General features: G+C 39.9%; 1 protein-coding gene across 9 annotated transcripts in view; it reads right to left on the minus strand.

Moving 5' to 3' along the window:
• Window positions 1–13,080, minus strand: part of dmd (dystrophin) — a 1,932,045-nt gene that overhangs the window by 919,052 nt on the left and 999,913 nt on the right. For all 9 annotated transcript variants that reach the window (XM_073045659.1, XM_073045653.1, XM_073045656.1 and 6 more), the window contains one exon: window positions 3,251–3,448. In XM_073045659.1, the coding sequence (XP_072901760.1) occupies window positions 3,251–3,448 (198 nt within the window). The remainder of the gene's footprint in view (window positions 1–3,250; window positions 3,449–13,080) is intronic.

Consider the following 13,080-nt stretch of genomic DNA (forward strand, 5'->3'; position numbering starts at 1 on the left):
GAGTGCAATATTTCAGTACATATTTACAAGCCACAATTACAGATGGAATCACTTCTCCATGCTAAATGATCCCCGAGTCATGGTCCGGTTTGAAGTCCGCATTCCGGTTCACGGTCCAGTCCGCAGACTCCGGACTCCGGGTCCTCTGGCTGTCCCTTGTTTCGGTTGGACTTAATCATCAGCACCTGATGCTCATCTCGGGGCTGGGAATATAAGTGGCCCTGGGATTGAGTGTGGTTGGGGGTTGTCTTGTCAAGATTCCCCGGGAGCAAATGGCTGGTGGAAGGCTAGAACGGCCACTTGCCATCTTTTGGCTGAGTTGGAGAACCATTGCTTCTTGGAGCCTTGCTGTCAGTAGTCAGAGCTATCATTGCGGTATGGAGTCGGCCGTTTCCCGGGCCAGCTGGGTGGCCGTCAGCCACTCCGAGCTAGGTACGGATCTGGTAGTTTCCGTAGCCAGCCAAGGTTGCTGGCCGTAACTGCGACTCGGAGCAACCCCGAAGCAGAGATGGAACTGTCTGTCGTTCTTCAGTGTTTGGCTCTTCCTGTCCTCGCCCCGTGGGGTAAGTCAGGCTGTTCTGCCGTTGCCCTGCGGGGGGAATCTGTCTTGTCTTTGCCTCCGTCGGGTAAGTCAGGCCATTCTGCCATTACCCGACGGATGGACCTGCCCCACCTTGGTGTGGAGTGAAAGTTGAGTCCCGGCTTGTCGAAGGATAAGTCCCGGCTCTATGTTGATGTACAGTTTCTAGTCTGCCTCTAAGCTCCAGCCTCCGAGTTATGCAAGCCTCAAGACCGCAGCCTCAAGCTCCAAGAACCCAGGCCTGATCATGTCTTCGCCTGGTTTGGGGTCTGAGCCCAAGTCAAGACCCAAGTTCTGGGCCTTTGTCCAGTCTCGGGCTCGGAGTCCACACCCAGGCTCCTTGTTCCCAGTCCCTCGTCCTGGACCTGCTTCCCTAGCCTAGTCTGCGACCTGTCCCGTCCTTTAGTTTTGTCCTGTCCTGTTCCTAGTACTTCAGTGTCTGTGTCCTGCATTTGGGTCCATTCCCAACACCCCCTTATGACACCCTGGTAATGAATTGTACAGCTATCCCTTCCACTGTCTACTCAAGTACCTTCTGGCCCTTTTCAGGTGAAATTATCCTGTCTACTTCCTGTACCAAAGTCTCCAGTACTATGTTGGACAACCAGGATGCTTTCTGCATGCCAAGTTAACTTCAGTTTCATTTGTTGCCAACATAATGCACTACCCTTTTAAACGAGGCAGGCTGTCTTTCAGACAAGGATAGCTTCAACTGGACGAGCTACTCACGAACCCAAACACTTCCCTGCAGTGAGGAGCCACAGAGCTGTGCAGTTCATGCTGCCTGCACACTGAAATTGTTAAATTGAGCAGGAAGTACAAATATAGCAGAGTTCTGGTTGAATGGGAATGAGATACTTGCACAAGCAGTCCCTGCATGTTTTTGGGGCTGTTCAATCCCACGACTTTTTTAAAAAAAAGATTTACCGTATATATTCAGAGAACAATGAAACAGCTTCAGAACAATTTCACCTCAAGTTTAATTTCAGCCACAGAAAAGAGTAGCTTTACAATTTTCCTTCCTTCTACCACAATATAATGACAATGATAAATGCATTTATAAGGAAATAAATATTCATTAAACTCAAGTCAAACATAACTGCTATTTTTCCCCATTCTAACATCACAGGAATGTACAAGGATTATTTCTAGCAGCAGGAGATTTATTTCAGAATAAGATGGAACTGTGCCCATGATTGCATTGCCTGACAATTTATTAGTTCAGCTAAATTAAACCTAAGGCAATAGTTATGTGTAACCAGAGCAATCAATATCATAAGAGTTGATGTTAGCTGTAATCATATCAGATCTATGTAGAGAAACAAATGATTAGTTGTGGACATACATCAAAGAGTAGCATATAATCAAAAGAAGATCTGGTTGCTAAAAAAATTGATGCAAGCGTGGAGGTCAACAGTTTTTAGACCAAGCCAGAGTGAGGTCAAGTATACACCTTGTACAACGGTTAAATACCAGAAAATTAGAAAGCATGTAAGGGTCATAAATGCAGAGTAACTGTTAAAAGTAAGGGAAAGACATGACATTTACAGATTCTATGATAAATAAACAAGTGGATATTTTTAAACATGAGCACCCAATCTAGCAATTTATAAGGATTTCTTTTCAAAGCAATTGGAAAGTATTGAAGTGACATTATATTTTTAAGACCTCCATCAGAGTACTGCAATATTTAATAAATGGATGTGGGGAGGAAAGATAACTGAAGATAGTTGATGTCTATACTAAAATCAGGTATCAAAGCTTGGGATTTTAGAAATATTTCATTTTCAGCTATTCAGCAGCAGTTGGCAACAACAAAAGCTTTCAGCATATTTTGAAAATATGAATGACAACTGAGGCAGTGCTAAACAGGGCAAGAGAACCGATGAGTAAAGTGGTTAGCTCAACATGAGAAATCAATATCACAACACATTCAGAATTTGAAAGCCAGTAGATATTTAGTTCTAGTTTCATGGTCCATCACATTTAGCATTCTGTGAACAGATGTGCATGCCACACTTTTGAAAGAATATTCTGATCTTTAAGACAATTAAATGATAATTCTACCTACATTCTAGATATGAACTGTGATACTTGCAAATAAGGCCTTGAATTATAAAAGGATACAAGATTTTATTTCTCTGAGATGTGTAAAAACTAATAGAATTTAATGAAAAACTGAATTAAAAGGCAATAGTGAATGACCCTTCCGAAACTACAATGCAGAAATCAGTACTATTTCCAAAAGAGGTAATTCAAAAGAGGGCAAAGTTTCTTAAAAGTCTTGCCTTGACATGTCGATAAATATTAAATCATGCGAAGTGTTTACATCTTTACAAGGAGAAAGAAATTTTAAGTATATTGAAGTTGAATATTTATTATTATATAATTCAATTTTCGCCTACAATTCTCAAAATTCATCTGGTAGATATGATGGGTTAAATGACTCCAGTTCCAATGTGACTAGCATACACATTTTCATATGCCAAAAAGTTCCCAAAGCTACACATGATGGCAAGGCTGAGCTCTCAAAGACTGGAATTAATTTGTTAGTAACAGAATCTAATTATTCAAGCTTCTTTTTATTTTTCTTCACTGTTCATGATTGATTATTGCATATTTTTCAGTTAACTTGATTCAACTTAATAATGTTCACTCAGTGTGTCCTACCTTTAAACATGCATCCTGCTTTGAGAAATCTTCGAAGTCCTTGGCTTGAAGCTCAGGAGACTTGAGGAGAAGCGCCACATCAGACACAGCTTTGTGAAGCTGGTGTACCTCTGTCAGGTAGGCAGAAGGCATGTAAGAGGGTTCAGGCAATATCCTTTCACTCCGCACAGTAACAATGCGTTCTTCGTAAGTACTTAGCTGGCGTGAAAATACAATATGATTTTCAATAGGGAAGAAGCAATGAGATTTGAAACAACAAACTGCATCACGTAGGTAAGCAAAACCACATAATTCTACAAAATTACTTGATCTTATTGATGCTGAGAGTACCAATATGAAAAATTGCATTTCATCATCTGAAATAATTCTTCAAGATTTCTTTAATATACATTTTCATATATAATCAATTTTCTAGTTGGACTGTCTGTATATTGGTTTCAATTATGACAGGAGTTAGGAAAATAGAGACATTTTTATTCTAGCTGGGTCAGAAACTGCTGTGAAAAAGAGTTCCTGTGAAAAATTAGATTCCAATGTTCATGAAGAATAAATGGCCAATTCTGTGGAATAGAATTTGTAATCAAAATCAAAACTTTTGTTTCAATGAAGCAGTATGTATACAACTTAATCTGAGCAAAGTTAAGTCATTTAATACGTGTGCCAAAGTAATTTTTGATAATCTCATTTGATATTTGCTCGAACCAATTTCCTAACTCTTCCAAGTTCTTCCATGTCCAATTTTATAAGTCAGCAAACATCCTCCATTATGAGGTGGGAATATGCATTGCTAATGACTTAACTGAACTCCAATCATTATTTTAGTTCTTAAGTTATCATCTGTACGGAGCTGAAACTTAACTTAAAGATTCAGCTAGACTCTTACTTAATGAGTTGATGGGTTGGCTAACTTAGTTTAAAAAATGTCGCTCAACTATTGTGATAATACATCATATAAATGACAAACAAACACACCGTGCATCAAACCAATTTAGCAAAAGCTAGTGAAATAAAATGGCATGAGTAGAACAATGAATTACGACTTGAAAAACAAAGATATTCACTGAGAAATGTGAAGGATAAATTGGGGGAAAAAGTACTGATTAAATTTTTACATCTTAAAAACAGAAAAATATGATGCAACATTCAGCATGCTTCTGCAACCACTGTTTAAGGTTACTGGTGGTAATGTCTCTTGTCTACCCACCAAAAGAGAATTGTGGAAATGTAGGTTAAAATACCATGCAATTTTTTTCCCACATAAAAAGTTATAAGAACAATAAACACATTCTATATAATTAATGCTATTTCTCAAAATAACAAAGCCATTATATAGTCCCCGTCAAGAATGTAACAGGGCTACTTGGAATCTGAAGTGACAGCATAATTTCATTTATTTTCCTCAATTGTGTGAAACACTTCTACTTCATTATACAAGACCTCACAATTTTCATCTTCAATGCTGAGAATAAAGTAAACGGTTCAAAGAGCTCATACTTCACCTCAGCAGTGTCATATATTCCATTCAAAATAATTTTGAATAAAGAACAAAGCATGTAATTCAAGTGATGATTATGCATTTGAGAAAATCAAGAACTCTTATCTCTACAGCATCACATAGTTTACTATGACATAAAACTTCTATTTGGCTCAAAGATTAACATTTTATTATTTACTTCGAACAGATAAACTGAACAGCAGCATCCCTAGTTTTCAAATTGTGTTTATAAGCTGCTGTTCATGAATAGCTTAAGCATATTTAATCAATCAAGAGTATTTACCTATATTTTAAAAGTAAATCTACTTGCTTGATATTTTTTTTACTGTTGGTGCAAAGACTACTGTAAGAATGCAAAGCAGCAAATTTATACTACCTTTCTAATAATCAACAAAACATGTAAAATTGCACAAGGGCAAAAACCAATTTAATGCATTAAACACATCTGCGTGGAATTAGTTCTCCCTTGAAGCAAGGGACTAGATGTGGAAACAAACATCTGGAGAAGCTAAGTTTACAAATTGAGGAAATATTAAGGACAGCTCATCATTCGGCTATTTAGGTAACACTTTTCACAACCTTGGCATGACCATTAGATGATCACCCAAGTTGGTGCAGTCTTTCAATGATTCTGTCATGGTTATTAATCCATGGATTTACTGTGTATGCCCACAAGAAAATGAATCCCAGGGTTGTATCTGGTGACATATATATACTTCGAACTATTACAACTAACTACCCTCACATGCAGAATTCACTAGGGTCTCTGTGAATCCCAAATTATGCAATATAAACCTATTGATTTCACCAAACATCCATCCCTTTCAGCATAAACATTGAACTAGATTCATTTGAAAGGAATTAAAAGGATTTTGTTAAGGAAATTCCACCAATGTATTCCCTTTTCCAGATGTCAATCCAGATTCCATTTCCAGTATTTCCTATTTTATTGCCATATACTCTGGTCATCCAGGCAGATGGGGCTCATTAACCACAGATGGTAGCTCATCTAGGAGAGGGAAAACTCAGATTTCAAACCTCCACTGCCTGGTGGCTATACCTGCTCACGGGAAAGCCTTCAGAAGTAAACCCCGAGGAAAAATCCAGAATTGGAGTCCCGAAGGCAGCTGACTGCTGTACCCAGCACCGGCACGGCAACTCCTCCGATGCTGCTGGCACCAAACTGTATCGACGTTCATCGTTCCTTTGGACCTGTCATCAGCATGGGGGGGGGGGGGGGGTCCCACTGCATGGGCAACAGACGGATCTCCAGCTTGCGCCTTGGAGAGGCCACTCCCAGTGACTACCAGAGGCCCAGTACCCATGGGTCAACCACAACTGACAGAGGCCACACACACACTCTGGTCAGAGAAGACCATTTTCCAATTATGTCTAAAGAAGATCATTACATCTGCTACTTGAGCAGTGATGTTGATTACTTATTAAATGTGCAATGGTTGATGAAAATCCATTCAATACACTACTATGGTAAAACTTAATGCAAGACAATCTCCAGTAATGAGAAAAATCATACATACTGACTAAAATGCCTGTAAGCTTCAAGACAGAATCCTCAATTTTACTCAGTTAGTGGATCTTAGTCTTGGAAGCTGTAAGGAATTCAAATAGCACTAAAGCTTCAGTGTTGCGAGTCAGGAGGGAAAGGGGAGTATGCCGTGTCAACTTAAAGTTTCTACTTCTGATTATCCTGTTAAATTCTAAGACAGCTTGAAGTGGAGACACAAACAACAAACTACAGGAGGAACTCAGCAGACCAAGTGGCCTAAGTGGGGGAGGGGGTGTCTGAGGAATTACTAACTTATCGAGTTGAGACCCTACATCTGGACTGAGGATAGGTAGATAAAAAAAGCCAATATAAAGAAAGAAGGGTAAAACTGGGAGGTGATAGGCAGACCAAGCCTGGGTAAAGGACCACAGGTAGAAGGAGCCAGAGGTAAATAGGGAGGGAGTAGCCTGGGAGACAGGGGCAGGTGAGCGATAGATAGAGGAGACAAAAGTAAAGCAGATAAAGTCACGTTGGGGAGCGAATGGTGAAGAAGCATCGAGGCTTCAGGCTGATAAGCAGAGATTCAAAGGCTACAAGTGCTGAAATCTCCTATGCAAGTGACCATGGCTACCATTAAAGGGGAGATGAAAGGCAAACGGAACCAGATAAGGGAGGGGATTTGATGGGTACAGTGTGTGCATGGAAGGTGGATAGAATCAGCGGTGGGAGGGGGATATAAATGGGTGATGAGGGTCTGGAGGAAGTGTATGGGAAAGGAAACAAAAATGGAAAGATGAGAGATGGATTTGAAGAGGGGAGGAGAGAACACAGGGGAGAAAGATTACTCTTGTTTCATAGAACGAGGCAATGACAAGTTTCTGATTGAGAAAGAGAGATTTATTCCAAGGGTTTCATAGCCCAATCAGCACTTTTTACAAGAAAGGCATCTGTGGGATCTTAATAAGGGTCAGGACTGGGCTGCCAATATGGCCTACTGATAAATAGCCTGCTGATACTGAATTATGGTTACTGAGTCAAGATAGCAAAAGTTCCTGTGGAACTGAAAAGGTTAAATGTTTCACTATGGTTAACAGCTCAGGGCAAAGGGGAAAGACAGTACTTTGTGCACATTGGCTAAATAGTGTTCTTCGATTTACAAGTTTTCGATTTTCAAAATCACTGCCACCAGACAAGTAAAATCTATATTCCCCTAAACAATATAAGCAGATCATAAGAACAATAGTACAAAAACAATGTGCAACTATAAAGGCATGTAGAAGTGAAACAAGAAATCAGTAAGTGACTGTCGCACAACTACAATACCTTGTTTATTTAAAGCATGTGCCTTACCCTAGTGGTATCAAAATGCTTGTTTGGAATTCGACCCAGTATCTGCTGTACAGTACTAAGCATAAAAATAGAAATTGTGCTTCAAAAACACCAAATTCAAATGCTGTTACCATCACTGCTGAGAATTGGAGTTGAACAGCTTAATAAGGTATCATTTCACCAGCATGCCTTTGGTGAAGCTATCCCACTCACTTGCTCTTTCCCTATTGCTTTGTAAATCGTTCCCTTTAAATACCTATCTCTCTACTTTGAAAGCTATCTTTGAATCTGCTTCCACTATCCTTTCAGGTAATGCTTTTGAGATCATAAACCTCATTCTGTAAAATAAAATCTCTTCACTGTTTTCTTCACTGACACAGTAACTATTGAAAAAAAGCCCATCTCCTCCATCAACATTTTCTGCAACACCACTAGGTCATCTGGAATGCCCCTCACCCATCCCTGGCACCACTATCCACCAAAACCCATTCACAATTCATAAGATCACACAAGTAATTAATATGTCTTACCCTAGTACCATAATGATAAATCACTTCTCCTCGGGTCATGAAGTCAAATTATTAAAATTCATTATCAAAAAAGAAAGATCATGGAATAAAAATTGATTTCAAAAGGTAACTAATTCCAAAATTAAAAAGAGTCTGCCTGTACAAAAAGACAAGAGATTCTGCAGATACTGGGAATCTAGAGCGCCACATACAAAATGCTGGAGGAACTTAGCAGGTTAGCCAGAAACTATGGAAATGACTGCTCCTTTCAACAGATGCTGCCCGACCTACTGAGTTCATCCAGCTTGTTTGGATGTGTTGTTATGGAAATGAATAAACTGTTCAGGTTTTTGGCCAAGACCCTTCATCAGGATTTTGTATGTGTTACTCTGCCCAAGCAAACACTTGCTTTGTCAACTCTTTAATCTCATTTCAAAACTGCAACAAATTGTAGGGATCAGTTCTTCCATTTTTGAACTCTGCAGTCTAATTGTACTTGGAACTGATAAGAGAATGTAGTGATGACGTAGAGGGATTGGTTAAAATATCAACATCTGAAGATATTTCAAAGCTATCAATAAAAGTTTATAATGAATATGTATTCTTTTTACCAATTCCAAGTGTAACAATTTAAAAAATATTACAGAAACATGAGTTTGCTCATTTCTATTTGAAACAAATATCATTCACATCCATATAACATGGATGGAGGAAAAGTTCATTAATGAAAAGCAAATACAAAGAACCAGAATCAGGTTTATTATCACTGACTTACATGACATGAAATTTGTTGTTTTGCAGCAGTACAGTGCAAAGACATAAAATTACAATAAAATACAAAATAAATTAATAATGCAAAACCAAAAGGAATAATGAGGGACAGTTCATGAATCCATGACTATTTAGAAATCTCAGGGTGTAGGGAAGAAATGGTTTCAAATCACTGAATGTGTCTCATCAGTTTTCTCTGTACATGCTAATACATACTGGATGGTGAGGGTTCATAGTGATAGATGCCACCTCCTTCAGTCACTGTCTTCTGAAGATGTCCCCACTGGTGGAGAGAGTTGCGCCATAATGGAGCTGGCTAACTCTACAACCCTCTGTAGCCTCTTGTGATCCTGTGCATCAGAGCCTCCATATGAGGCTGTGATGCAACCAGTCATAATGTTATCTTAAACACATGTATAAAAATCTGCAAATATATTTGGTGACATACCAAATCTTTTCAAATTCCAAATGAACTTTTTCATGGTTGCGTTATTTTGTTGGCCCCAAGATATATCCTCGAAGATGTGACAATGAGGAACTTAAGGCTACTCACCCTTTCCACCTCTGAATCCTCAATGAAGACTGGTGTGTTCTTCTGACTTCTCCTTCCTGAAGCCCGCAATCAAATCCTTGGTCTTGCAGATGTTGAGGGCAAAGTTGCTGTTACAACACCGCTCAACCAATCAATCCCACTTCTGCATGTCTTCTCATCATCATCTGAGTTTCTGGCACCAACAGTAATGTTATCAGCAAATTTACAGATGGCATCTCATCTGTGTCTAGCCACAGAGTCAGAACTGTGGAAAGAGAGTATCTTTGAGGTGTGCCTGTGTTGACTGTAGATGAGGAGATGTTATTACTGATCCATGCTAATGGTGATCTCCATGACTATGAGACTAGGCACAGCTCAAAGCCATCTATAATGATGATACAACCATTGTTGGCAGAATCACAGATGGAAACAAGAAGGCATACAGGAGTGAGATATACCAGCTGGATGAGTGGTATCGAGCAACAACCTTAAACTCAATGTCAGTAAGACCAAAGAGATGATTGGGGGAAACAAGGGAACACAAACCAAGCCTCAGAAGGATCATAAGTGGGAAGAGTAGGCAATTTCAAATACCTGGGTGTCATCATCTCCGAGGACCTCACTTGGTCCCAACACATCAATGCAGCTATAAAGAAGGCAAGACAGCCGATATATTTCATCAGGAGTTTGAGGAGATTTTGTTTGCTACCTAAAACAGTCGAAAACTTCTACAGATGTACCAAGGCTGCATCACCGTCTGGTACTGGGGGAAGGGGGTGGGTAGCTACTGTACAAGATCGAAAGAAGCTACAGAAATTTGTAAAATTAGTCAGTTCCATCTTGTGTACTAACCTCCGTAGCATCCAAGACATCTTTGAGGAGTGGTGCCCATTATTAAAGACCCCCATCACCCAAGACACACCCTTTTCTCATTCTAACTCTCAGGAAGAAGGCACAGAAGCCCAAAGGCATGCACTCAGTGATTCAGGAACAGCTTCTTCCCCTCTGCCATACAATTTCTGAATGGACATGGAATCCATGAACAGTACCTCATTTTCTTATTTCTGTTTTTGCACTATGATTCTTAATTTAACTATTTAATATGCAGATATATATACTTGATCTAATTTATTTATTTTTCCTCTATGTTTATCATGTATTTCATTGCGCTGCTGCTAAGTTAACATATGCCGGTGATATTGAACCTGATCCTCATTCTGATGAGGATCCTGTTGCAGAGACCCAGGTTTAGAAGCTTGAAGAGAGGTTGAGTGAGCTGGGGCTTTTCTCTTTGGAGGAAGGATGAGATTATAAGTGGCAAAGATAGAGTTAACAACCTTCACTAATCTGCAGATGCTGGAAATCTGAGCAATGCACACAAAATGCTGGAGGCACTCAGCAGGCCAGGCATCAGCAGCGGAGAAGAATACACTCAACGTTTCAGGCCCTAAGGGTTTCCAGCATTTTGTGTAGGAGAGGACAGACCTTTAAGGTGATTCGAGTGAAGTATAAGGGTTTTTTTTTTACACAGGAGTGGAATGGAACCCACCGCAGTGGATGGCGATATAAGCAGATACATTGGACATTTAAGACTCTTAGATGGGCAGATGGACATATTGATGAAAGAAAAGCAGAGAGCTATGTGGGATGATCCTGGTGGAGGTTGAAAGGTTGGCACAACATTGTGGGCCGAAGGGCCTGTACTCTTTGAAGTTCTGTGACTGAAGGGATCATGGCATTGCTGTAATTGTTAAACAGTAGTCTGACATATGTTTTGCTCTTGTCAAAGATATTGGATCTGCTTAGACTTGTGGTAGTATGCAAATTACTGTGGATCCAAGCCCCTGCTCAGGCTGGAGTTAAGTTTCAAAATAGCCATTGTCTTGAAGCTCATTATTATGGTAGATGTAAGTGTTACCAGTCGACAGTCATCCAAGTAGCTCACCCTGGTTTTATTTTGGGCCCTAGTATGATAGTTGAAACAGGTGGGAACCTCACATTGCAGCAGAAGATATGCTTAAAAACACCAGTCGACTGATCAGGAAAACAATACCATATCAAGCACACCATACAGGCCCAATGCCTTGCCAAGGATTCACACACTTGAAGGGTGTTCTGACATTGGCCTCTTAAGATAGCGATCACAGTGTCGCCAATGTTGTTGGGATTCACACAGCTGTACTGTTATTCTCCATTTCAATGTGTGCATAAGAGGTATTGAGCTTGTGAAGGAGTAAAGCATCACTGTCACTTATGCTGTTAGGTTTTGCCTTAGAGGAACTTAAGAGTTACAGAGTCATAGAACACCACAGCACGGAAACTGGTCTGTCTATTCATCCGTCTAGGCCCAATGACATACACCCGAACCATAGATCTTGATACGACTCTCATCCATGTACGTATCCAAATTTCTCTTAAATGTTGAAATCAAACCCACATCCACCACTTCTGCTGGTAGTTCGTTTCACACTCCAACCGTCCTCTGAGTGAAGAATTTCCTCCTCGTGTCACCCTTAACATTTCGCCTTTAACCCATGACCTCTAGTTCCAGTCTCACCTAACCTCAGTGTAAAAATCCTGCTTGCATTTAAGCTATCTATACGCCTCATAATTTTGTAGACATCTATCAACTCTCCCCTTTTTCTTCAACATACTAGAGAATATAAAATCCTAACCTATTCAATCTTTCCCTACAACTCAGGTCATTAACTCTCTGCACGTGGTACCACTTTCAAGGAGTTATGCATCTGTACTTCCAGATCTCTCTATTCTATCACACTCCTCAGTGCCCTACCACTCACTGTGCAAGTCCTATGCTGGTTTGTACTACAAAAGTTCAACACCTGACACTTGTGTGCATTAAATTCCATCTGCTATTTTTCAGCCCATTTTTCCAGCTGACCCAGATCCTGCTGCAAGCTTTTATGATCTTCCTCAGTGTCCACTACAACCCCAATCTTGGTGCCACCTGCAAATTTGCTGATCCAGTTAACTACATTATCATCCAGACCATTGATATAGACAACTGACCCAGCACTGATTCCTGCAGCACACCACTAGTCACAGGCTCCAGTCAGAGAGGCAGGCATCTACTCCCATTCTCTGGCTTTGCCTGTGAAACCAATGCCCAATCCAACTTAGTATCTCATTTCGAATGCCAAGCGACTGAACATTCTTGACCAACTTCCAATACAGAATCTTGTCAAAGTCCTTGCTAAAGTCCGTGTAGACCATATCCACTGCCTTGACTCCAACTTTCCTGGTAACTTCCTCGAAAAACTCCATAAGATTGGTTATACATGACCCACCACACACAAAGCCAGGTCGACTATCCAAAATCAGTCAATGTCTATTCAAATATTTATACAGTATCTAGAAAAAGTATTCACCCCCACCCCCCTTGGGAGTTTTCATGTTTTATTGTTTTACAACGTTGAATCACAGTCGATTTAATTTGGCTTTTTTGACACCGATCTAAAGAAAAGACTCTTTTGTATCAAAGTGGAAACAGATTTCTACAAATTGGTCTAAATTTATTACAATTATTAAACACAAAATAATTGATTACATATTTACAAACCCCCTTTGAGTCAGTATTTAGTAGATACACCTTTGGCAGAAATTACGGCCTTGAGTCTGTGTGGATAGGTTTCTATCAGCTTTGCACATCTGGTCACAGCAATTTTT

The sequence above is a fragment of the Hemitrygon akajei genome, chromosome 5 (assembly GCF_048418815.1).
Source record: "Hemitrygon akajei chromosome 5, sHemAka1.3, whole genome shotgun sequence".
Classification (NCBI taxonomy): Eukaryota; Metazoa; Chordata; class Chondrichthyes; order Myliobatiformes; family Dasyatidae; genus Hemitrygon; species Hemitrygon akajei.